This window comes from Oncorhynchus clarkii, chromosome 1, assembly GCF_045791955.1.
Source record: "Oncorhynchus clarkii lewisi isolate Uvic-CL-2024 chromosome 1, UVic_Ocla_1.0, whole genome shotgun sequence".
In the NCBI taxonomy this organism is placed as follows: domain Eukaryota; kingdom Metazoa; phylum Chordata; class Actinopteri; order Salmoniformes; family Salmonidae; genus Oncorhynchus; species Oncorhynchus clarkii.
In genome coordinates, this window is record NC_092147.1 from 14,200,585 (window position 1) to 14,226,434 (window position 25,850).

The 25,850-nt window shown below is 42.6% G+C and overlaps 1 protein-coding gene and 1 pseudogene across 2 annotated transcripts in view; both read left to right on the plus strand.

Annotated features, from left to right (window-relative positions):
* The first annotated feature begins 1,214 nt into the window (after positions 1–1,214).
* Positions 1,215–15,253, plus strand: LOC139407946 (SCL-interrupting locus protein homolog; annotated as a pseudogene).
* Positions 15,254–15,306: 53 nt separating this feature from the next.
* LOC139365431 (roquin-1-like) overlaps positions 15,307–25,850 on the plus strand; it is a 64,851-nt gene continuing 54,307 nt past the window's right edge. For both annotated transcript variants that reach the window (XM_071102821.1, XM_071102812.1), the window contains exons 1-2: positions 15,307–15,405; positions 25,191–25,640. In XM_071102821.1, coding sequence (XP_070958922.1) covers positions 25,410–25,640 — 231 coding nt within the window. In that variant the 5' untranslated portion in view covers positions 15,307–15,405; positions 25,191–25,409. The remainder of the gene's footprint in view (positions 15,406–25,190; positions 25,641–25,850) is intronic.

A 25,850-nucleotide genomic window follows, 5' to 3' on the forward strand; every position in this document is an offset into this window, starting at 1 on the left:
TGTAACATATGACCACCAGGATTCTAGACCAGGACTATGTCACATTAGCATTAGACCAATGCCCATCTCCACCTTGGGATAAAGCCAACATCTGTGTCTGGTGTTTGTTCACATTCTGTCAGTCTGAGTACCAGACTGGTAGTGTAATGGTGACTCTAATTATTTTTGAAAAGCAACAGTTTATGCTAGTGTTTCCTCAGTAGACAGGATTCTCTGAGTAACTCAGGACTATGACCTAATTTCTGCCAGTGGGCTGCTGAAGCAATAGTCTAATACTATGTGTAGCCGGAGAGAAAGTAGTCGACAGCATATTCATCTTTAACGTTGAAACAGTACTTTTCAGATTGTGGACTTGTAATATCTAGAAATTAAAAGGAACCTGTGAAAGATTAGGTTTGACATTTTTATTGATGTAGACTTGTGGCGTACTTATTCTGTTTGCTTGATGTGCTTGCTTCTGTCAATACAGATTATAAACTACGTAATTATGGCAAATGCGAGTATTTATTACTGTATACCTGGTAAAATGGCGCCCCCTTGTGCTATTTGTGATTTAATTAAAATGGTTATCAGTATCAAAACGCAGTTTTCCTTTGCAATACGTAACATACTAGCGTAGCGTCATAGCCATGTTATATTCTTTGCAACCACAACCTGACTCATGTCTACAATGTTGTAAATTGGGCAAATATGGGTTGAAATAATCTTTGATTGAGCGAGTAATATTTTCAGCTCCTCTGATAGGTCAGCAGCAATGAAACGGAGCCTTCTATTGGCTGGATTTTTTGGCCAGCCATTGGAACATGGAAACAGCGCCGCAATCAATTTACATTCGATTTATCACAAGGACCGTTTGTGTTTAACAACGTGGAAAGTGATTCATTACACACGACTTTCGTTTTTTTGTTGCTATCAATCGAAGTTAAATATTAGCGAAACTAGATTGATACATTGTGGATTTAACGCGAATATGGCCGCTCTGATATTGCGGAGGAAGTCTTGAAACCACTGCTCGAGTAACATTACAGTTCTCACAACATTTCAGCCAGCCAATACGACTCCGTGGCACGCAAACCGAAATGATAGCTAACGCGTTAGCTGCCTGGCTTGCTATTTATTTAGCTAGCTAACTATCTGAGAAGCTAGCTACGTTTGGTGAAGAAGATTACTGTCTGTGCTATGTGGTCATAACTAGGGCTGACTAATAGGTAAGAATGGATGTGTGGGCTAGGTTCGCTAGCTATGCCATTTTCTAAGCTTTCCAGATGGCCAACGTCTTCTAACTAGTTTACGTGAAGTATCTAACGTCACCTTGCCATCTAGTTTGTCTTTTAGTGTAAGTGAATTACTTGCACATTTGCATCTTGTGGCATGCACACACATTTTGACTAATAAGATGTAAAAGTTAGCTAGTTGTTGACGAAACAACTTCACTTTCCCGTCCACACCACAGAAATGAGTTCAAGTGAATTTGAAAGGGCAGTCATCTCACGTCCTGGCCAATGTTTACAAACCAGAGAATCTGAAAATGACAACAAGGTATGTACTTGCGTTCTTCCTTACACATGTACCAGAGTTTATATATATATATATATATATACACAATGCTGTTATCCCTACTGGAATTTACATGAATCCACACTGCACCTTGTCAAACTCAACCCACCCTCTAACTGCCTGTGGAAGTAACCCACCTCTTCTGTTGCCCGGGTAACAAAAGGAGCATACTCCCTCCACCCCGGGCTTGGCAGTTACTGCAACCTGTCAGCAATATATAAAAATAAACTCTGGTACATGTGTAATTTGTTTTAATCATTTTAATACAATAACTAACTAACAGTTCCCACGGGAAGTTTGTCTGACACTAGTATTTGATGATGTTAACCATACCACAGGTCATCAGAGAACGCTCTTGCTGCCATCACCTTCCCCAAATCCAAATTGGCCCTATGGGACACCACATCTAATGGGGATGTGATTAGCCTCCACCTATCCTATTACAGGTAGTCTGCTATTTTCTTTTTGACTGTCTTAGGATGCATCTCAGTAGGCCACAGTGGCTTTCTCATCTCCTTCCCTTGGTCTGTACTGATTTGAAATACTTGGCCAGTGTAAGCTGCTTAATTGTCTCAAATCAGTTCAGTTGAACGAAAGGAGACAAGGGAGCCACATTCTTTTGAAATGCACCCTGTGATTGTAATTAGATCATGTGCTGCCTTGTGCTTAAAAAACTGTTTTCTATTGAACTGAAATCCCAGACTACTTCTGGTGGAGAGTTCTTCGTTTGGCCCACCGGCATTCCCGAGAGAATAACAAGCCCCAGTTCAGCTGTTACTTGTTGGGGACTATTGCTGTGGATTTTGGTGAGATTACCATAGGCATTATCACAGAAATATTCATAGTTTAAGAGAACTTCTCACTCTATTTGTAGATGGAAAATAATTATGATAATGATGGATTGAGCACATATGTTACAGCTTGCTTTCAAAGGACAACTCTTAGCTTAAGTGCTTTTATTTTGAAAATTCCCCCTGTTCCTTCCCTTGATTAATGTGAACTCCCTTCTCTCTCTCCACTCTTCTTTCAAGATGAAGAGGGTGTGACTTTGAACCGGTTTGACCTGGGCCAGGAGCAACCTGGCTCCTCTGAAAAGGTCCCCACTGCCCTGATGCCCGGAGACATCCTGGTGCTGTGCGTATTTAGAACCCAGGGGGTCGCTGCCACAGACACCATGGTTCACTCTGCAGAAGACTTCCACATCTCTTTCAAGGTAACATTAATGTGTAAACGTCTTCACTTAAAGTAAATGTCCTTTGTTATATTTGAATAAAATTAATGCTTGTTAAGTTATGTAGGCTTTATGCTTAATGGCAATAACTATACAATATATTCTTACACAATGCTGTTATCCCTACTGGAATTTACATGAATCCATACTGCACCTTGTCAAACTCAACCCACCCTCTAACTGCCTATGGAAGTAACCCACCTCTTCTGTTGCCCGGGTAACAAAAGGAGCATACTCCCTCCACCCCGGGCTTATTCTTATTCCATTCCTTTACTTAGATTTGTGTGTATTAGGTACTTGTGTGTATTTGTGTGTATTTCTCTCTACCTGTCTCTCTCTATCTCTCTACCTGTCTCTCTCTTTCTCTCTACCTGTCTCTATCTCTCTATCTCTCTACCTGTCTCTCTCTTTCTCTCTTTCTCTCTACCTGTCTCTCTCTTTCTCTCTACCTGTCTCTCTCTTTCTCTCTACCTGTCTCTCTCTATCTCTTTACCTGTCTCTCTCTTTCTCTCTACCTGTCTCTCTTTCTCTCTACCTATCTCTCTCTTTCTCTCTACCTGTCTCTATCTCTTTACCTATCTCTCTCTTTCTCTCTACCTGTCTATCTCTTTACCTGTCTCTCTCTTTCTCTCTACCTGTCTCTATCTCTTTACCTGTCTCTCTCTATCTCTTTACCTGTCTTTCTCTTTCTCTCTACCTGTCTCTCTCTTTCTCTCTACCTGTCTCTATCTCTTTACCTATCTCTCTCTTTCGCTCTACCTGTCTCTCTCTTTCTCTCTACCTGTCTGTCTCTTTCTCTCTACCCGTCTCTCTCTCTACCTGTCTCTCTCTATCTCTCTACCTTTCTCTCTACTTGTCTCTCTCTTTCTCTCTACCTATCTCTCTCTTTCTCTCTACCTGTCTCTCTCTTTCTCTCTGCCCGTCTCTCTCTCTACCTGTCTCTCTCTTTCTCTCTACCTGTCTCTCTCTTTACCCGTCTCTCTCTCTACCTGTCTCTCTCTCTCTCTCTACCTCTGTCTCTCTCTCTATATGGACTTGTTAGATCACATGTTAGATATTGCTGCACTGTCAGAGCTAGAAGCACAAGCATTTCTCTACACTCTCTACAATCTGATAACCATGTGTATGTGACCAATACTGTATTATTGACTGTATGTTTGTTTATTCCATGTGTAACTCTGTGTTGTTATATGTGTCGAACTGCTTTGCTTTATCTTGGCCAGGTCGCAGTTGTAAATGAGAACTTGTTCTCAACTAGCCTACCTGGTTAAATAAAGGTGAAATAATAAAAAATAAAAATAAAATACAATTTCATTTGATTTGAGCTTGAGAGGCTCTCTACCTGTCTCTCTCTCTACCCGTCTCTCTCTCTACCCGTCTCTCTCTCTACCCGTCTCTCTCTCTACCTGTCTCTCTCTCTACCCATCTCTCTCTGCAACCTGTCAGCAACAGGTGTTGCTAATCACTGAACTGCCTATTGTCAAAGCATTTTTTTTGGCTTGCTAATTCTAAAGAGCTTTTTGCCCTGTCTAATTTCCTGAGGTATTTTTGGGAGAAAATAAGCAGCCCCCATCCCCTCTTAAATGAAACACTTTGTGTTTCATTTACTGAAGTAAAGCAGAATTATGATTATTTTTTAATATATTTTTTTACATTTTCACCGCAAATGTCATGTTTGCACAACTTCTCACCCCTCCCTCCCTACCTGTTCAGATGCTGCAGCGAGTCCCTGGACCTGTCCAAGCTGCTGGTCCTACGAGCACACCGTGGCTGCTCCCAGCAAACAGACAGCCTGAGCTTCTGCCTGCGCTGGGCCGCCGTCACCCCCGGTAACACCCTGGACGCTGTGCCCATTCGGCCCGTGTTCATCACCCCCACGGCCTTGGCCAGGAACCTGAGCGGGCCGACCAGCCTCGCCCAGTCGCTACACAGCAGCGCTAGCCACAAACGAGAGTAAGGACATAGGCCAATAATGGGGTGCGTTAAGGTTAGAATACTTGACTTTGAGCAGACTTTAAGAGCTTATTGCAGTATTATCAGAAAATGGATGGCCCCCGTTTCACTTCTTCTCTATTCTGTTCAGCTTTCTGACAATGGATCAAAGCAGGAAACTGCTCCTAATACTGGAGTCTGACCCAAAGGCCTACACTCTACCACTGGTGGGACTGTGAGTATGCCCACCATCTACTTTATTGACATATTTTTCATCCAGCTTGTTATTATTTTGGATGTGTGTAAATCCCCCTCCATTCATTAGAGATAATCTGAACCACAAAGGATTTGTCCATATTGTGTTCATTTAGTCAAGCTGTTTGTGTGTGTGTGAGCCAACGCAGGAGTGTACAGTTTGATGTGGTTACCGTTTATCTGTGGCAGATTGCTGAGTGGGGTCAACCACATCTCCAACCCCCAGGTGTGGTGTTTGAGGTACCTGTTCAGCTCCTCTCTCCAGGACAAGTGAGTGGGGATGCCCATCTGTTCACACCGACTGTCATGTCCCAGTTGGCCTGGCTCCAATGCTGTATGTGTTGTTGATATTGTCACATGTTCCAAAACACCTTTTATAAACACAAGGACAAATCAGTGAGGAAATAACGTGTTAGTATAGAAACTACGTATTCTAGGCGTCTTATAAAGGTGGTGGGTTGATGTTTGGGAATAGCACCAAAATAATTGTAACAGGAGACGCGGTGTGTTTGCTGTTCGGGTAGTCTGGATTTGTGTTTAGGCAGCTCTGTGTCTGACTTTTTGTATCGTTCTGTGTTCCACAACATTTGCCTGATATTGAACATACCCCTGGTTTGTCATTGCTGTGTTGCAGGGTAACGTCAGAGGGCGGTGCGTTCCTGGTGGTGTTGTACCCGCTGACCCACAGGGAGCCAGCATTCTCCCAGGTCCAGCCCTGCAGGGGTCAGCAGCAGGACATGACCTTCCAACTGCTCACTAGCACCGAGTCACTCACCCTCTACAAGGTAGGCACAGGTATTCCTGTACCGTGCTGGCATGGACATTTTCCTTTCAGGTTGTCCCCTCCAACAACTATCTATGTTGGATGTGTTAACCATCTCAGTACAGTTTGGCTCGCCTCAGGAGTATGAAAAGCCCTCTAGTGCCCTTTACCCACTATTACAACAGATATGGTGGTAAACCCATGTGAATATATGACACTTACCTTTTGATCCTTGTCTGTACAGAATGTGGAGGAGTCTGAGGGCCATACTCTGCAGTTTGAGCTCAGTCCTGAGAGCCAAAGCACAGAGGCTGAGTTCTTCAGGGAACTGGTGTCCCGTGCCTCCTTCACAAGGTATACATACACAAGCTCTTCTCTCAAACTTTTGTATTAACATGGTTTTACTTAGTCTAGTGCAGTGGATAGGTGGTCAAGGTGAATATGGCCATTTCACTCTGAGTAGTGGCTGTTTGGATCACAAGAAAATCATTAGTCATAAATGTTATTGAATACTAACTGAACTCATGAGAAAGATACTCTTACAGAATTGTATGACTTCATAGGAGTTCAGTGAGGTAGACTGATGACAAAAGGCTTTATCAAGACAGTGGGCTCGACAGTGCCTCCGTCAGCCCTGCGGTAGTGGCAGCATCTCCTCAGAACAGACTGTCTATCAACGACCATGACTCTGGAGTAGAGGACGATGACCTCTCCCCCAGGCCCTCCCCAAACCCCCACCCTCTCACCCAGCAGGTCCGTTCTGTCTCTCTCTTGACTCGTATCACCTATTTGTTGATATGTACTCTGTTCTAAAAGACATACTCCATATTGTTTCAAACCAAGCGGGTCCACCATCCTGTGCCGGAGCTCTCCATGGTGATGGACGGCAGCTTCCTTGATGGAAAGACCATGGGCCCCCCTCATCCTTCCCCCTCAGCTCTGCAGCCCAGAGGCAGTTGCCCCCCTCCCACCAGATCCAACCTGGGGCAACCAGACACCCAGACCAGGGGCCCACCACACTCAGTGGCCCCCCACCCATCACAAGGCCCCTGACCCCCGCCATGGACACTCTGGGTAAGGGCAGCAGAGGATTCCTATTCACCCCTGGGCAGCAGCCACCACCACTCCGGCCCCCTTTCCCTGGCAGGAAATCAGCCCCACCACAGTTCGGGAAGAGTCTTCCTCCTCCTCATCTTCCTCCTCTTCTCCAAAGACAGGCTCCTCTCCTAATGGATCAGTCCACCAGGCCAGGCAGTTCCACCAAGCACCAGGTCCCCTCTCTCACAAGTGGGCCTCCCCCGTTGGAGCCCCTCCACACCAGAGCCCCGGTCACCCCTCAGCCCCCATGCCCACTCACCAACAGCCCGCTGTCCATCTCAAACACTTCCACAGCACCCACAACATGAACCAGCCTTGTGGATGCTGCTCCTTCCACCCACATGACCATGTTACCCCGCTGTACCACCCCAACTACTGACAGGGAGCTTCATGCACCCACAACAGACCAGATAGACACTTCTGTTCCAACGTCGATGGTAACCCCCCCACCTCTCACATTTCCCCTTCCCACCAAACACACCCTCACCACAGCTCATTGTGCCACCCCATGGGGCCCACACTTACACCATTTCACCGCCCAGGGGCCCTGCTTGGAGCGGCCGACCCCTGTCTGTCAGAACCAGTGTTGCCAGCCCCAGTCGGCAAAGTCTCTCTCCCCCCTGGATGGGCCTCCTGCCCTCTGACACCTACAGAATCCTGGTGGAGCAAGACCGGCAGCTCAACTTACTGCAGGCACAGATCAGGCTCTCTACGGTGTTGTTTGTGGTTGACACTGTACCAATCTTGCAGCTTTAGAGAACGACTTTTCAACCTTTCTTACCATTGGACTTTCCAATCCTGATGTACCAATTATTTCAGATCCAGAAGCTACTGGCGGCTCAGGGGAAAGGGGGGAGCAGCTCCTCTCCATCCACTGAGCAGGCAACAATGCAGACACAGATCTCCCCAGGAAAACACACTAGGAGGATTGTCAGCATCGCTGTAGGAACAGGTACTGGACTCATCACTGGTTTCAGCGATCTCACACGTGGTTCATTTGAGAGTATTTCCCTGACTACATGGGGAAAGGATTGCTGCATAGAACTATAAACTGCACTCTGCAAGTCACTCTTAATTAGAATGCCTGCTAACGCGAAGTCACTCTTGATTAGAATGCCTGCTAACGCGAAGTCACTCTTGATTAGAATGACTGCTAACTAGACATTTAGCTACTCAACTCTTAATGTAGCTCTCCTTTATGTGTAGGTGCCAGTTTGTTCTGGGGAAACCCCATCGATGCCCCCGCTTGTGATGAGGACGAGCGCCAACAGCCAGAGTGGCACACGGACCTGGCGCCACCGATGGTAGTAGGTCCTTCTCTGGTCGGAGTTCTGGTAGTGCCAGCCTCACCCACAGCAGGCACATGAATGGCACGGAAGACGAGAGTGACATGGGACATGTGAAAGGCACACCCTTCAACCAGTCAATGCACCAGAGGTAAGAGAACGGTTGGCTGCATTCCAAACGGAATGCTTGTTTCCTGCCATCGGCCCTGGCTGATCTACCCTTATTTTAAATTGACTGGAAGGGTGCATGCAAGAAAGTAATGTCGTAGTTGGCCACCTAGAACTCTGAAAGGTTAAAGGGGCAATCTGCTATTTAAACAATAACAATGTTATTGTGTGTAGTGAAATGCTTATGCTTCTAGATCCAACAGTGCAGCAGTGTCTAACAGGTAATATCTAACAATTTCACAACCTCATACACACAATCTAGTAAGGGAAATGGGATAAGAATATATAAGTATAAAATATATGGATGAGGAGTGACAGAGCGGCTAAGATGCAATAGATAGTGAAGGATACAGTATACATTATATACATAATGAGATGATGAATGCAAGATATGTAAACATTCATAAAGTGGCATTAAAGTGTTCCATTTATTAAAGTGGCCAATGATGTCAAGTCTGTAGGTGGTGGCTGTTTTAACAATCTGAGGGCCTTGACATAGAAGCTGTTTTTTTTATATATTTTTTTTATAGGTACTTCATTTGCTCCATGTATGGAGAAAAACTAGGAAAGGAAAGGAAACAAAAAGAGTTATGTGCACGGCCCATGTGGTGATGTATTTGCCCCAGCTTTTATCCTGGTATACTTATTTCTGGGTAGGCTTCAACAGAATCTAGTATTGCAGTGAAATGGTTAATATACAACGTGTTATGTGACCAACCTCCCTCCTGATCCCTGACTGTTTGTCACTTTCCACTAAATGTATGAAAAGCGCTTATCAATGAATTAAGTTCTTCTTTCCTCCACAGGGCCAAGTGAACAGCCGTCTCCAGGGTACAGTGAACGAGGAGGGCGAAGATGAGGAGGAACAGGACAGGCGGACCTCATACCCACGGCAGAAGAAACACCTTGTCCCTCTGTCAGTCCCAGCAGTCGTACCCTAGCCCTGTTCCCCTCTGCTCCTGTAGGCTGGAGCCCAGAGAGCAGCCGCCAGGAGGGAAGGATCAGGTGCTCCACGCCACACTGCGCCAGCTGCAGCAGCTAGGGTCCATGTGGATGTAGACTCTGCTGACTCGGGGGGCAAGGTCACACGCAGCTCAATGGAGAGTGCCAGGTATGAGCATCGAATTGTCATGTTTACTTCAGCTTCTTTGTACCTACAGTATGTAGATCATAGATGCTATTACTGTTGCTAATAGTCTTATTCTCTCTCTCTCTCTCTCTCTCTCTCTCGTAAATCCAAAAACGACTTGAAAAATAAATGCTTCAATTGACATGCACTACAGCACATCTTAAAGAGTAATTATATAGGTTACATCACTTATGCAGAAGGTGTTCCTGTTAACTTCTCCCCAGTACCCTGGCCGGCATCAACCCAGAGGCAGTCATCAGCAGACTGACCCTCCTGGAGTCCACGGGAACCAGCATGCGTGGCCCCAGTGGCAGCGTGGACCTCAGCCTGGAGGCCAACGCCATCGCCCTCCGGTACTTCAGCGACCAGCAGCTCTCTAGACTTTCTGTGGGGGGGGGGGGGCAACAGCCCCCTATGGCGCGTTGGCTTCAAAACAGCGCCCCCTGTCAGACATCTAGTGTATATATAAATCTCAGCGGATGGAAACCAAGTTTGGTGATTGATTTGATTTGAAGTTGCAGGCAGGATTTTTTGGGGGGTGCAATCATGCCCCCTACTGCTCACATATAGATAGATACACCCACATGCATTAGTTTAAATAAAGGTTAAATAAAAACAAATGTAAAAAACATTAGTATTTTTTAAAATTCAAAAGGCACTCGCACATCTGAGCTATCTTTTTTTGAAGGTGCATGGTAACAGTTGAACAAGATGAGGAAAAAAGAAGGAACCCGCACACTGCTTGTGAGAATATCAAATCAAATGGTATTAGTCACATGCGCCAAATACAACAAGTGTAGACCTTACAGTGAAATGCTTACTCACGAGCCCCTAACCAACAATGCAGTTTAAAGAAATATGGATAAGAAAAATAAATAAAAGTAACAAGTAATTAAATAGCAGCAGTAAAATAACAATAGCGAGACTATACACAGGGGGTACAGGTACAGAGTCAATGTTCGGGGGCACCGGTTAGTTGAGGTAATATGTACATTTAGGTAGAGTTATTAAAGTGATTATGCATAGATGATAACATCAGAGTAGCAGTGGTGTAAAAGAGGGGGAGGGGGCAGTGCAAATAGTCTGGGTAGCCATTTGATTAGGTGTTCAGGAGTCATATGGCTTGGATAGAAGCTGTTTAGAAGCCTTTTGGACCTAGACTTGGCTCTCCGGTACTGCTTGCTTTGTGGTAGCAGAGAGAACAGTCTATGACTTTGGTGGCTGGAGTCTTTGACCATTTTTAGGGCCTTCCTCTGACACCGCCTGGTATAGAGGTCCTGGATGGCAGGAAGCTTGGCCCCAGTGATGTACTGAGCTGTTCGCACCACCCTCTGTAGTGCCCTGCGGTCAGAGGCCGAGCAGTTGCCATACCAGGCAGTGATGTAAACAGTCAGGATGCTCTCTGGTGCAGCTGTAGAACATTTTGAGGATCTGAGGACCCATGCCAAATATTTTCAGTCTCCTGGGGGGGAATAGGTTTTGTCGTGCTCTTCACGACTGTCTTGGTGTGCTTGGACCATGATAGTTTGTTGGTGATGTGGACACCAAGGAACTTGAAGCTCTCAACCTGCTCCACTGTAGCCCTGTTGATGAGAATGGGAGCGCGCTCGGTCCTCATTTTCCTATAGTCCACAATCATCTCCTTTGTCTCGATCACATTGAGGGAGAGGTTGTTGTCCTGGCACCACACGGCCAGGTCTCTGACCTCCCTATAGGTTGTCTTGTCGTTTTCGGTGATCAGGCCTACCACTGTTGTCTCATCTGGAAACTTAATGATGATGTTGAAGTTGTGCCTGGCCATGCAGTCATGAGTGAACAGGGAGTACAGGAGGGGACTGAGCACGCACCCCTGAGGGGCCCCTGTGTTGAGGATCAGCGTGGCGGATGTGTTGTTACCTACCCTTACCACCTGGGGGCGGCCCGTCAGGAAGTCCAGGATACAGTTGCAGAGGGAGGTGTTTAGTCCCAGGGTCCTTAGCTTATTGATGAGCTTTGAGGGCACTATGGTGTTGAATGCTGAGCTGTAGTCAATGAAAAGTGTTGAGTTTAATAGAGATTGCATCATCTGTGGATCTTTTGGGGCAGTATGCAAATTGGAGTGGGTCTAGGGTTTCTGGGATAATTGTGTTGATGTGAGCCATGACCAGCCTTTTGCACTGTCTCTATGCACACTCATTAGAAACCAATATACACAGGCAGTTAGAAAAGCCAAGGCTAGCTTTTTCAAGCAGAAATTTGCTTCCTGCAACAGAAACTCAAAAAAGTTCTGGGACACTGTAATGGAGAATGGAGAATAAGAACACCTCCACCCAGCTGCACACTGCACTGAGGATAGGAAACACTGTCACCACCGATAAATCCACTATAATTTAACATTTCAATAAGCATTTTTCTACGACTGGCCAAGCTTTCCACCTGGCTACCCCTACCTCGGTCTACAGCACTGCACCCCCCACAGCAACTCGCCCAAGCCATCCCCATTTCTCCTTCACCCAAATCAAGTCAGCTGATGTTCTGAAAGGGCTGCAAAATCTGGACCCCTACAAATCAGCTGGGCTAGACAATCTGGACCCTCTCTTTCTAAAATTATCTGCCGAAATTGTTGCAACCTCTATTACTAGCCTGTTCAACCTCTCTTTCGCGTCGTCTGAGATTCCCAAAGATTGGAAAGCTGCCGCGGTCATCCCCCTCTTCAAAGGGGGGGGAGACTCTTGACCCAAACTGCTACAGACCTATATCTATCCTACCCTGCCTTTCTAAGGTCTTTGAAAGCCAAGTCAACAAACAGATTACTGACCATTTCGAATCCCACCATACCTTCTCCACTATGCAATCTAATTTCAGAGCTGGTCATGGGTGCACCACAGCCACGCTCAAGGTCCTAAACGATAGCTTAACCGCCATCGATAAGAAACAATACTGTGCAGCCGTATTCATTGACAGAGTCGAAAGCCTTGGCCAGGTCAATCACCCCATCCTCATCGGCATACTCGATAGCCTTGGTTTATCAAATGATTGCCTCTCCTGGTTCACCAACTACTTCTCTGATAGAGTTCAGTGTGTCAAATCAGAGGGCCTGTTGTCCGGGCCTCTGGCAGTCTCTATGGGGCTGCCACAGGGTTCAATTCTTGGACCGACTCTCTTCTCTGTATACATCAATGATGTCGCTCTTGCTGCTGGTGAGTCTCTGATCCACCTCTACGCAGATGACACCATTCTGTATACTTCTGGCCCTTCTTTGGACACTGTGTTAACAACCCTCCAGACAAGCTTCAATGCCATACAACTCTCCTTCCGTGGTCTCCAACTGCTCTTAAATACAAGTAAAACTACATACATGCTCTTCAAATGATCGCTGCCTGCACCTGCCCGCCCGTCCAACATCACAACTCTGGACGGTTCTGACTTAGAATATGTGGACAACTACAAATACCTAGGTGTCTGGTTAGACTGTAAACTCTCCTTCCAGACTCACATCAAACATCTCCAATCCAAAGTTAAATGTAGAATCGGCTTCCTATTTCGCAACAAAGCATCCTTCACTCATGCTGCCAAACATACCCTTGTAAAACTGACCATCCTACCGATCCTCGACTTCGGCGATGTCGTTTACAAAATAGCCTCCAATACCCTACTCAAAAAATTGGATGCAGTCTATCACAGTGCCATCCGTTTTGTCACCAAAGTCCCATATACTACCCACCACTGCGACCTGTACGCTCTCGAGAGCTGGTCCTCGCTTCATACTCGTCGCCAAACCCACTGGCTCCAGGTCATCTACAAGACCCTGCTAGGTAAAGTCCCCCTTGTCTCAGCTCACTGGTCACCGTAGCAACACCCACCTGTAGCACGTGCTCCAGCAGGTATATCTCTCTGGTCACCCCCAAAACCAATTCTTCCTTTGGCCGCCTCTCCTTCCAGTTCTCTGCTGCCAATGACTGGAACGAACTACAAAAATCTCTGAAACTGGAAACACTTATCTCCCTCACTAGCTTTAAGCACCAGCTGTCAGAGCAGCTCACAGATTACTGCACCTGTACATAGCCCATCTATAATTTATCCCAAACAGCTACCTCTTCCCCTACTGTCTTTTTATTTATTTATTTATTTATTTAGCTCCTTTGCACCCCATTATTTATATTTCTACTTTGCACATTCTTCCACTGCAAATCTACCATTCCAATGTTTTACTTGCTATATTGTATTTACTTTGCCACCATGGCCTTTTTTTAGCATTTACCTCCGTTATCTCACCTCATTTGCTCACATTGTATGTAGACTTATTTTTCTACTGTATTATTTGACTGTATGTTTATTTTACTCCATGTGTAACTCTGTGTTGTTGTATGTGACGAACTGCTTTGCTTTATCTTGGCCAGTTCGCAATTGAAAATGAGAACTTGTTCTCAACTTGCCTACCTGGTTAAATAAAGGTGAATTTTTAAAAAAAATGTAAAAAACTCACAGGGCCCTAAACACTCACACACACACTGTCACTCCAACACACACACAACCACTCACTCCATTTTCTCACTCACATGTAATATGCACATACATTTAGAATGACTCTACACACCCACTCACATCTCCTAGTCCCCTTCCCCCTATACATATCTACCCCATCACCCCAGGATCCCTGCACATGTTAATATTGTATTGGACCTGACTTTTGAAATATTTCCTGTATATAGTATGCTTCCTTACTTACTTTATTGTGTATTTTGGTAGAAATACGTTAATGATATTGCATTGTTGGGTTTTGAGTTTGCAAGAAAGGTATTTCATTGTACTTGTTTATGTGACATTAAAACTTTAAACACCAACACACTTTAGTCACAACCACTACCCAGAAACAAGCTGTAAGACGATAACAGCACCAACCAAAATCAATAGTGTAAAACTGTGAGGTATCAGAATGAAAATGGTAAAGGTATGGGTCTCTCTGTGTTCAATACACTAACCCTCAAAACAAAAATACCTTTTCAAACCGTAGGCCTCTAGTTTTGTGTGTGTGTGTTTCAATGACAGGAGAGTACAATAACAGATCTTTGCAACTCAACATTAGGAAGGTGTTTTGTACACTCGGTATATATAAAACTGTGACAAGTGTGACAACAGTAGCAAACAAGTTCAATAAAAGTATACTTCATCAGATATTTCAGAGGGACTAATGCTGGCCATGGTCAATAGTAGTGTCAGATATGCTTACACATATTGGTACCAAGCAAATAAATACCATCAAGCTCCACTGACTACTTGATGGACATTTCAAAGTGTCTCCCACCTCGAACTGTTGAGACCTTTTTAACGGCTACAAATAGTAATCATATAGCCATATAAAAACAGCACGATTATGTAACTCGGTGGTATTCTACTAATGTATGCTGATGTGTATAATAAGTAACTGCTGCTGCGTTTAGACAGGCAGCTAAATTCTGATATTTTGTTTGACCAATCAGTTCAGCGTTAAAAAAAAAGAGCAGATGTGAAAAGATCTAATGTGATTGGTCAAAATACCAATTCGTGGAAAAAAGCGGGGAGGACATGGCAAAAACAACAAAAGCAACATGATTCAAATTATTTCAATGGTGTTATGTCTCTGGAGACTGGGAGTAAAATGGACTGACTATACATGGCTCTGCTAAAAACCAATTAGCGTGCCGCATATTATGTACAATAAAAGTGATATGCATGTGCTAATTTAAAAAGTATGTAAATGACAGTAAAGCAAACCAGCAAGCCTTTTCTTCTGAGAAATTGTATTATAGTAACCTGCCGATGTGTTGCTATTTTTGTATGTCTTGCTTGCAGCTTTGCATAGTGTGCTGCTGTGACATACACAGCCTAGCTAAAAGCTAGCCACCTAGTTAGCTCATTACTGCCACTGCCAGGCTCCAGCTACGTGGTCGACATGGCGACCGACGAAATACAACAATATTAGCTATCATAAAAACAGCTGAAGGTTGATGGCATTTAATTGGAAATTGTAAGTATATGATGGTGGTTCTACAAAAATTATAATCGGCTAGCTAACTAGATAAAGTCGGATTATGTTCGACAGGTTTTATTTTTGCGACAAATGTACAGCTAACGTTTTCTAGCTAGTTGTTGTGTTAGGTAGCTAGCTAACCATGTTAGCCGTTAGGTGTAGCTGGCTAGCTAGCTTTATAAAAAAAATAATGTAGCTAGCTAACTAATTGTTTTTGTTTCTGATAACTAGCTAACATTAGCTACCTAACTAGTCTATATTTCGTTAGCTGTGTCAATTTATGATAGCTTGCTTACGTTGGCTAGTTATTCTAGCTAATGTTAACAATGTCCACTTAATGTGTATTGACTAGCTAAATTAGCACTGTAACTAATAGTTATGCTAAAGCACACATTACCAATAGCTAACGTTAGTTAGACAAACCGGTATAGCTAGCTAGGTTCAGGGCATTTGACAAATGTTGCTTTTGGATTTTAGTATGGGTAACGTTTGCTTCGTCCCGCAACGAGCCGGGCGGAGCAAACTCACATTAGCGAGTAAGCCTACTTTGAAGTATTAGCCTAGCAGCTAGCAGGTTAGCATAACTAACTTTAGCATCTAGCTCGCTAGCATTGCTTACGTTGCACTTCGTAGTGATACGTTTTTTTGTTATGTTTATGGATGCTTATACGTTTCAGAGGCCTAATAATAACTTTACAGTATTTAATAATTCTGCTGTGAAAGTGGAAAACAGCTTGTGGAAGAGCCCCATGATATTCAATCAAACTTGGTTTGCAGGTTGACGTTGGATTCATGTACCCAACAGCATGACAAGGGAACATTGAAACTAAACAAAAACGCAACTGCATATGTTGCTTATAGCTAATGCTTTACTGCTCATTCATTACATGTTATGCAAACCTAGTAAGTGGTTTTGATGATACAATGGTAAAATACATCACATATATTCTACATTGAATTGATTGATTAGTGAAGGGAAATCATTAGGCCTGTGACTAGTGGTTGTGTAAGGATGGTACAGTTCCTTCTAGTTTTATGAGTCATCGTTAAAGAGGAAATCTGCAGTTGTTACATCTATTTTTGACTTATACTTTAATGTTTTATACCCCTTGATTCTTGAATAAAACTTTTTATAAATGCCTCATGTGCTTAGTTCAACTGTCAAAACTCACCAGAGCCCAAAATATACAGTGCCTTGCGAAAGTATTCGGCCCCCTTGAACTTTGCGACCTTTTGCCACATTTCAGGCTTCAAACATAAACATATAAAACTGTATTTTTTTGTGAAGAATCAACAACAAGTGGGACACAATCATGAAGTGGAACGACATTTATTGGATATTTCAAACTGGTTTAACAAATCAAAAACTGAAAAATTGGGCGTGCAAAATTATTCAGCCCCTTTACTTTCAGTGCAGCAAACTCTCTCCAGAAGTTCAGTGAGGATCTCTGAATGATCCAATGTTGACCTAAATGACTAATGATGATAAATACAATCCACCTGTGTGTAATCAAGTCTCCGTATAAATGCACCTGCACTGTGATAGTCTCAGAGGTCCGTTAAAAGCGCAGAGAGCATCATGAAGAACAAGGAACACACCAGGCAGGTCGGAGATACTGTTGTGAAGAAGTTTAAAGCCGGATTTGGATACAAAAAGATTTCCCAAGCTTTAAACATCCCAAGGAGCACTGTGCAAGCGATAATATTGAAATGGAAGGAGTATCAGACCACTGCAAATCTACCAAGACCTGGCCGTCCCTCTAAACTTTCAGCTCATACAAGGAGAATACTGATCAGAGATGCAGCCAAGAGGCCCATGATCACTCTGGATGAACTGCAGAGATCTACAGCTGAGGTGGGAGACTCTGTCCATAGGACAACAATCAGTCATATATTGCACAAATCTGGCCTTTATGGAAGAGTGGCAAGAAGAAAGCCATTTCTTAAAGATATCCATAAAAAGTGTCGTTTAAAGTTTGCCACAAGCCACCTGGGAGACACACCAAACATGTGGAAGAAGGTTCTCTGGTCAGATGAAACCAAAATTGAACCTTTTGGTAACAATGCAAAACGTTATGTTTGGCGTAAAAGCAACAACCTGAACACACCATCCCCACTGTCAAACATGGTGGTGGCAGCATCATGGTTTGGGCCTGCTTTTCTTCAGCAGGGACAGGGAAGATGGTTAAAATTGATGGGAAGATGGATGGAGCCAAATACATGACCATTCTGGAAGAAAACCTGATGGAGTCTGCAAAAGACCTGAGACTGGGATGGAGATTTGTCTTCCAACAAGACAATGATCCAAAACATAAAGCAAAATCTACAATGGAATGGTTCAAAAATAAACATATCCAGGTGTTAGAATGGCCAAGTCAAAGTCCAGACCTGAATCCAATCGAGAATCTGTGGAAAGAACTGAAAACTGCTGTTCACAAATGCTCTCCATCCAACCTCACTGAGCTCGGGCTGTTTTGCAAGGAGGAATGGGAAAAAATGTCAGTCTCTCGATGTGCAAAACTGATAGAGACATACCCCAAGCGACTTACAGCTGTAATCGCAGCAAAAGGTGGCGCTACAAAGTATTAACTTAAGGGGGCTGAATAATTTTGCACGCCCAATTTTTCAGTTTTTGATTTGTTAAAAAAGTTTGAAATATCCAATAAATGTCGTTCCACTACATGATTGTGTCGCACTTGTTGTTGATTCTTCACAAAAAAATACAGTTTTATATCTTTATGTTTGAAGCCTGAAATGTGGCAAAAGGTCGCAAAGTTCAAGGGGGCCGAATACTTTCGCAAGGCACTGTAAGTGTTTTACTCCAATGTTTGTAAACATTGTAAATGTACACAAACACTGTTTAAAACATAATGTTGATATCTTGGATGGTCAGGGCTCTGTTTATGAATTTGAGAATTACATTTCTTCAGGCCCATCCCTCAGCTTTTTACCAAAACAAATAGGGTGACCACAATTGTTTACTCATGTTAGCTGTGAGTGTTTTCATCTGCATCCTTATTATGAGTGTATGTCTGCTGTGGCTACAGTTCTCTAGGATTTAGGCCTTACTAAACTTTATTTGAGACTGATACGGTCATGGAGTCATTGGATATTAAACAGTCAATCGGATAGCAAATCACAAAGTTCAACAGTTAGTCTTCTGTCTTGGTGAAATGGCTATATATGGACAGTCAACATTACTCTGTCAGTGTCACAGCAGCATTATTTGCATGGAATTTTGAATATGGAAGATTGTGAGTACAAGGGGAGAGGGTGTAAAATGTAACCACACAGTATGTAGGCCAGGCTATCAAATCAAATGATATTTGTCACATGTGTGGAATACAACAGGTGTAGGTAGACCTTACCTGTGAAATGCTTACTTACAAGCCTTTAACCAACAATGCAGTTCAAGAAATGGAGTCAAGAAAATATTTACTATCTAGACTAAAGTAAAAAGTAACAATAAAATAATGAGGCTAGTCGATCACAGCCAGACTTTCAGGGGAAGTTGGGTGTAAATGTATTCATTCATTTTTAAATTAAGAACTAACTAACACTTATCTTTTGCTTACTTGCTATGACTTTGCTGATAGCTACTTTGAGGAAAAATGTACTTACTATGACTGTGGTGTAGTTGTCCTACCTAGCTATTTTAAGATGAATGCACTAACTGTCACTCTGGTTAAGAGACTGGGCCTCTCTTATTACATTCATTTACATTTTTGTAATTTAGCAGACACTTATCAGATGAAAACAAAGTCCTCAAAGGTCCACACAATTCAAACTTTTGTACCTGATCTTACATTAACGTCACTGGAATGTTTGTGTGGAAGTTGGCCTCATTTGCCCTATTTTAAGTTAAAATATTTTTATTTTATAGACAAGGCTGCAGTACATTCACTCATCTATTAAGCCCTTTGTTAGATCACATGCAGTGGACATGGTACATTTTTTGTTTTGTCGAGAAGCATTGGATGAAATGACAGTTTTCTGCTACCATAGAAACAAGAATTTATTATTATTTCCATGTCTGCTACTGCATTGTGAGTGGGACCATAGCAGTTCCAGGCACAATGACCTCATTGACTGTCAACCTTCCCAAAAACACACAGGGATATTTATCATCATCTCTGTGTAGATTATCATAGTCTGTCAGACTCAATCACTGATTGAGGAAAGGCCCTGTTGCTCCAGCACACGTATTATAGCCAATTCCCAGCACTTAGGCTCTCCCAGGCTTTATGGGAAACACACTTCCTCTGCCTGGCCCACTCATCTCAGCACCAATGTGGGGGTGTTTCCTTCTCCTGTGTCATAAGTAAACACTTAGCTTGTTAGCTATTCTACTTCCCTACTCAGATTGGTAACTCAGTCAGTCCACCCCTCCGGGCTATTTTCAGCTTGTGGAATCCCCACCCAGGTCGTCAACACCTGCTGTTGACATCAGGTGTGGCTTTTTTTTATGCTGGCCACAAGCAAATTATGCAGCAGAGACAGGGAATGCAGAGGTAGTGGTGGAGCACAAACAAAGATGTCATTTGAATATTATACATGTCCATCTTGAACCAGACACAAGGATAAGTGCAGGCAAAAACAAAAGCCAGTGGCATGGCAGGAGACAAAGTAGCAATGCAGGAAGCATAATGTTTCTGGCTCTGCATACTAGCTAACCAGTACCAGCATCAGGGAGTATCTTCTACATTGAAAATCAGTACCGTACTAGTCTGATCTGTCTGTTTACGCATGTCGTACCAGATGCATTTCCTTCATATTGTTCATTTCCTTTTGCTGTGAGTGTTGTTCATTGTCATGAACAAGGTTCATTACCGACTGCTTTGTCACTATTGAGAGCACTACTTTTGTAAGGTAGGCCTACACAGCAGGCTTTTTGTACTGGCATCCTTACATGTTCTTGCTATTAATTTCTAGAGGAAAAGGGAGTTGACATGGACTAGTAGGTGACAGCATGTAGCAGCATATGTTTGTTTTGGTCTACTACAGGCTCAGACATGCTTCATAGTTGGCGTGTGATTACACAATGATTTATTGGAGTGACTCGTTTGGTTATTTCATGATAGTCACACTATTAGGTTTGTGTATATTAGTCATGTGAAACACCATGCTTTGATATGTAGTGGTTGAATTTAAATAGATTTGCTTTCACTTTTTGAAAGTATCCCTTTTTGATGTAAACAGAACTTTCCATACATGTTTGGCCATGGAAGTGGTGGTCAGAAAGGGACTTTTAGACCTGAATGCCACTGGAAAAGAGAAATGGTTGAGTTTGATATTATTTAAAAGCTTACAAACAGGGTTGTTTCTTGTGAAAAGTTTTTAAATCAAGGTTCTGAAATGTTTAACCTTTTAACATCTATCTAAAAACACATAAACTCAGATTTTTAAAAATCTCTTCCGGCCATTTGTAATTTAGCTGGTACACCATTGAAATTTTAAATGGTGAATTGAATTGACATTTTAATTTCTTATTATTACCACAAAGATGGTCATCGGTCCACCCACTGTCAAATGACAACTTGGTAATGTCTATTCTATATTTCAATAGGTTTCCTATGGAGGATTGTCAGTATAATTTAAAACAACAAATATTCCAATTCAACCCAAGATTCTCTGATGTGTGGATCTCCTTTGTGTTACCATTTGAAAGTTGAAATGTCAACTTTCAAAGGCACTGGCCTACACACAGTACACCATAATGTCAAAGTGGAATCATGTTTTTAGACATTTTACAAGTTTAATAAAAAATGAAAAGGCACAAGTTCAGGATAAAAGCTGATATGTCTTGAGTTAAGTATTCAACCCCTTATGGCAAGCCTAAATAAGTTCAGGATAAAACATTTGCTTAACTAGTTACATACAGTGCCTTGCGTAAGTATTCGGCCCCCTTGAACTTTGCGACCTTTTGCCACATTTCAGGCTTCAAACATAAAGATATAAAACTGTATTTTTTTGTGAAGAATCAACAACAAGTGGGGCACAATCATGAAGTGGAACGACATTTATTGGATATTTCAAACTTTTTTAACAAATCAAAAACTGAAAAATTGGGCGTGCAAAATTATTCAGCCCCCTTAAGTTAATACTTTGTAGCGCCACCTTTTGCTGCGATTACAGCTGTAAGTCGCTTGGGGTATGTCTCTATCAGTTTTGCACATCGAGAGACTGACATTTTTTCCCATTCCTCCTTGCAAAACAGCTCGAGCTCAGTGAGGTTGGATGGAGAGCATTTGTGAACAGCAGTTTTCAGTTCTTTCCACAGATTCTCGATTGGATTCAGGTCTGGACTTTGACTTGGCCATTCTAACACCTGGATATGTTTATTTTTGAACCATTCCATTGTAGATTTTGCTTTATGTTTTGGATCATTGTCTTGTTGGAAGACAAATCTCCGTCCCAGTCTCAGGTCTTTTGCAGACTCCATCAGGTTTTCTTCCAGAATGGTCCTGTATTTGGCTCCATCCATCTTCCCATCAATTTTAACCATCTTCCCTGTCCCTGCTGAAGAAAAGCAGGCCCAAACCATGATGCTGCCACCACCATGTTTGACAGTGGGGATGGTGTGTTGAGCTGTGTTGCTTTTACGCCAAACATAACGTTTTGCATTGTTGCCAAAAAGTTCAATTTTGGTTTCATCTGACCAGAGAACCTTCTTCCACATGTTTATGTGTCTCCCAGGTGGCTTGTGGCAAACTTTAAACAACACTTTTTATGGATATCTTTAAGAAATGGCTTTCTTCAGGCCACTCTTCCATAAAGGCCAGATTTGTGCAATATACGACTGATTGTTGTCCTATGGACAGAGTCTCCCACCTCAGCTGTAGATCTCTGCAGTTCATCCAGAGTGATCATGGGCCTCTTGGCTGCATCTCTGATCAGTCTTTTCCTTGTATGAGCTGAAAGTTTAGAGGGATGGCCAGGTCTTGGTAGATTTGCAGTGGTCTGATACTCCTTCCATTTCAATATTATCGCTTGCACAGTGCTCCTTGGGATGTTTAAAGCTTGGGAAATCTTTTTGTATCCAAATCCGGCTTTAAACTTCTTCACAACAGTATCTCGGACGTGCCTGTTGTGTTCCTTGTTCTTCATGATGCTCTCTGCGCTTTTAACGGACCTCTGAGACTATCACAGTACAGGTGCATTTATACGGAGACTTGATTACACACAGGTGGATTGTATTTATCATCATTAGTCATTTAGGTCAACATTGGATCATTCAGAGATCCTCACTGAACTTCTGGAGAGAGTTTGCTGCACTGAAAGTAAAGGGGCTGAATAATTTTGCACGCCCAATTTTTCAGTTTTTGATTTGTTAAAAAAGTTTGAAATATCCAATAAATGTCGTTCCACTTCATAATTGTGTCCCACTTGTTGTTGATTCTTCACAAAAAAATACAGTTTTATATCTTTATGTTTGAAGCCTGAAATGTGGCAAAAGGTCGCAAAGTTCAAGGGGGCCGAATACTTTCGCAAGGCACTGTACACTACTGGTCAAAAGTTTTAGAACACCTACTTCTTCAAGGGTTTTTCTTTTCTTTTTACTATTTTCTACATTGTAGAATAATAGTGAAGACATCAAAACTATGAAATAACACACATGGAATCATGTAGTAAACCAAAAAATTGTTAAACAAATCAAAATATATTTTATATTTGAGATTCCTCAAATAGCCACCCACTGCCTTGATGACAGCTTTGCACACTCTTGGCATTCTCTCAACTAGCTTCACCTGGAATGCTTTTCCAACAGTCTTGAAGGAGTTCCCACATAAGCTGAGCACTTGTCTGCTTTTCCTTCACTATTATTACATGATTCCATGTGTTATTTCATAGTTTCGATGTCTTCACTATTATTCTACAATGTAGAAATTAGTTTAAAAATGAATAAAAAAAACTTGAATAAGTATGTGTTCTACAACTTTTGACTTGTAGTATAAATTGCATGGACTCTGCAATAATAATGTTTAACATGAGTTTTGAATGACGACTTCTCTGTACCCCACCCAATTATCTGTAAGGTCCCTCAGTCGAGCAGTGAAATTCAACCACAAAGACCAGGGAGGTTCGTGACCTGAAAATAGTTATCTAGCAATGATCAACAACCAATTTGACAAAACTTGAAGAATTTGAAACGAATAATGGGCAAATGTTGCACAATCCATGTTTGGAAAGCTCTTGGAGACTTACCCAGAAAGACTCACAGCTGTAATCACAGCCAAAGGTGATTTTTAACATGTATTGACTCAGGGGGTTTAATACTCATCTAATCAAGATATATTAGTGTTTTATTTTTTAACAAATGTTAGCATTTTTATGCCACTTTCATTAGAGTATTTTGTGTAGATAGTTGACAATTAAATCTATTTTAATCCTACTGTTTAACACCACAATGTGGAGAAAGTCAAGGTGTGTGAATACTTTATGAAGGCAATGTAGAAACGTACCATTGTTACATGTTTAGACTGGTGCTAGAGTATAATGAATAGGAGGTTGAAAAGTTGCAGAATTGTCCTTTAATGTAATTCTCCTAACCTTTTACCTAAATTCTCCTAACCTTTGTCGTTGTAGTTCTCTTAACCACCAACATAAATTCTCCTTTGTTACAACACAACCAGATTTCAGAGAAAGATGTACTGAGTGTAAAAAACATTTGGAACACCTTCCTAAAATTGATTTGCACCCGCCTTTGCCCTCAGAACAGCCTCAATTTGTCAGGGCCTGCTACAAGGTGTCAAGTGTTCCACAGGAATGTTGGCTCCATGATTCCCACAGTTGTGTCACATTAGCTGGATGTCCTTTGGGTGTTGGATCATTCTTGATACACATGGGGAAACTGTTTTAAAGTGGAAAAACCCAGCAGAGTTGGAGTTCTTGACACACTCAAACCAGTGCGCCTGGCCTGACCTGTTCAAAGACACTTAAATATTTTGTCTTGCACATAAACAATCCATGTCTCATTTGTCTCGAGGCTTAAAAATTATTCTTAAACCTGTCTTCTTCCCTTCATCTACACTGATTTTGAAGTGGATGTAACAAGTGACATCAATAAAGGATCATAGCTTTCTCTTGTTTTCACCTGGTCAGTCTCATGGAAAGATGTGTTCGTAATGTTTTGTACACTCGGTGTATAATAAATACTACACGTCCTCCAAGATTTCTGATAAGTTATGTCATCCAATCCGTATGCTTTTGTACGACCAGGTAAGACGTATGATTATTGTACGACTGCTATTCCATTCGTAATGTATCATACTAAATGAAGGCGAACATATTTGCGTACCAAATCTTCAGAATTGCCCTGAGGCCAGGTTGAACATCCAGCCTAGGGGTTCACTTTCTGTAGCTGAAATGTGGACATTCAGTTATAGTAGTAACCTGTTCTTATGCAGCAACAAGATGCTGTCACTCCCCATTGAAACCCCAAACTTCCTGTTTTGAGATGAGTGCTTGTTATTGGACTAGGGAGGGTCCTAAAATAGCCGGAACAAGTAAATAATCAGCCTTCTGGCATTTAATGAACACTGCTGCTGGGGCAGGGAACACCCCAACACTCCCTGACCCCAGTGTGAAGACAAATCGGGATGTTTTTTGACATCCTGCTGGTTTTGTCCTTTTACTGGAAGGGCAGCCAGGTGAATCAAGTTCAGAACATCGTTGGGTAGTTAAGCAAATTTGAATGTTTTTTCTTCCCACATGTTTAACCTGTTTCCCGTTTGGTGTATGCAGTTGAAATGCTTACTGTTCTGTTTCACTTTGTCTTTCAGGTCATACCACAAACTGAGTGTTCATAATGTCTGAACATTTAGATGAAAATTGATGTTCGGAATAGTTTTATTTTATTACAGTGGAATCTGTCAGATCTTTTGCATTTCAAAAAGAAAACAAACCACACGCGACAACACACTTTAGGATCTACCTTTCTTTGAAAAAGAAAGCATCCGTCGAAGCTACAGTGCTTCCCCCAGAGACCTCCGTGGGTGACGATGCCTGTGCAAGCGCCGCAATGGACGGAATTCCTGCTGTGTCCCATCTGCACACAGCTGTTCGAGGAGAGCCTCCGCAAGCCCATCAGCCTGGGCTGCGGCCACACCGTCTGCAAGATGTGCCTGAACAAGCTGCATCGCAAGGCCTGCCCCTTCGACCAGACGGCTATCGCTACCGACATTGAGCTGCTGCCAGTCAACACAGCCCTGCTGCAGCTGGTGGGAGGACAGGTGAGACAGATGCTAGGTTGGTACTACTCGCTAGGTTGGTACTACTTGCTAGGCAAGGCTATACAACGGGTGTATATTTGACTGAAATACTTACAAGCACTTTCCCAACAATGCAGTTTAAAAAGTAAGAAAATTAGCAAATAAAACTAGTAACACAAATAACAATAACAAGGCTAGATACACAAGAGGTACCGAGTCAATGTGCAGGGT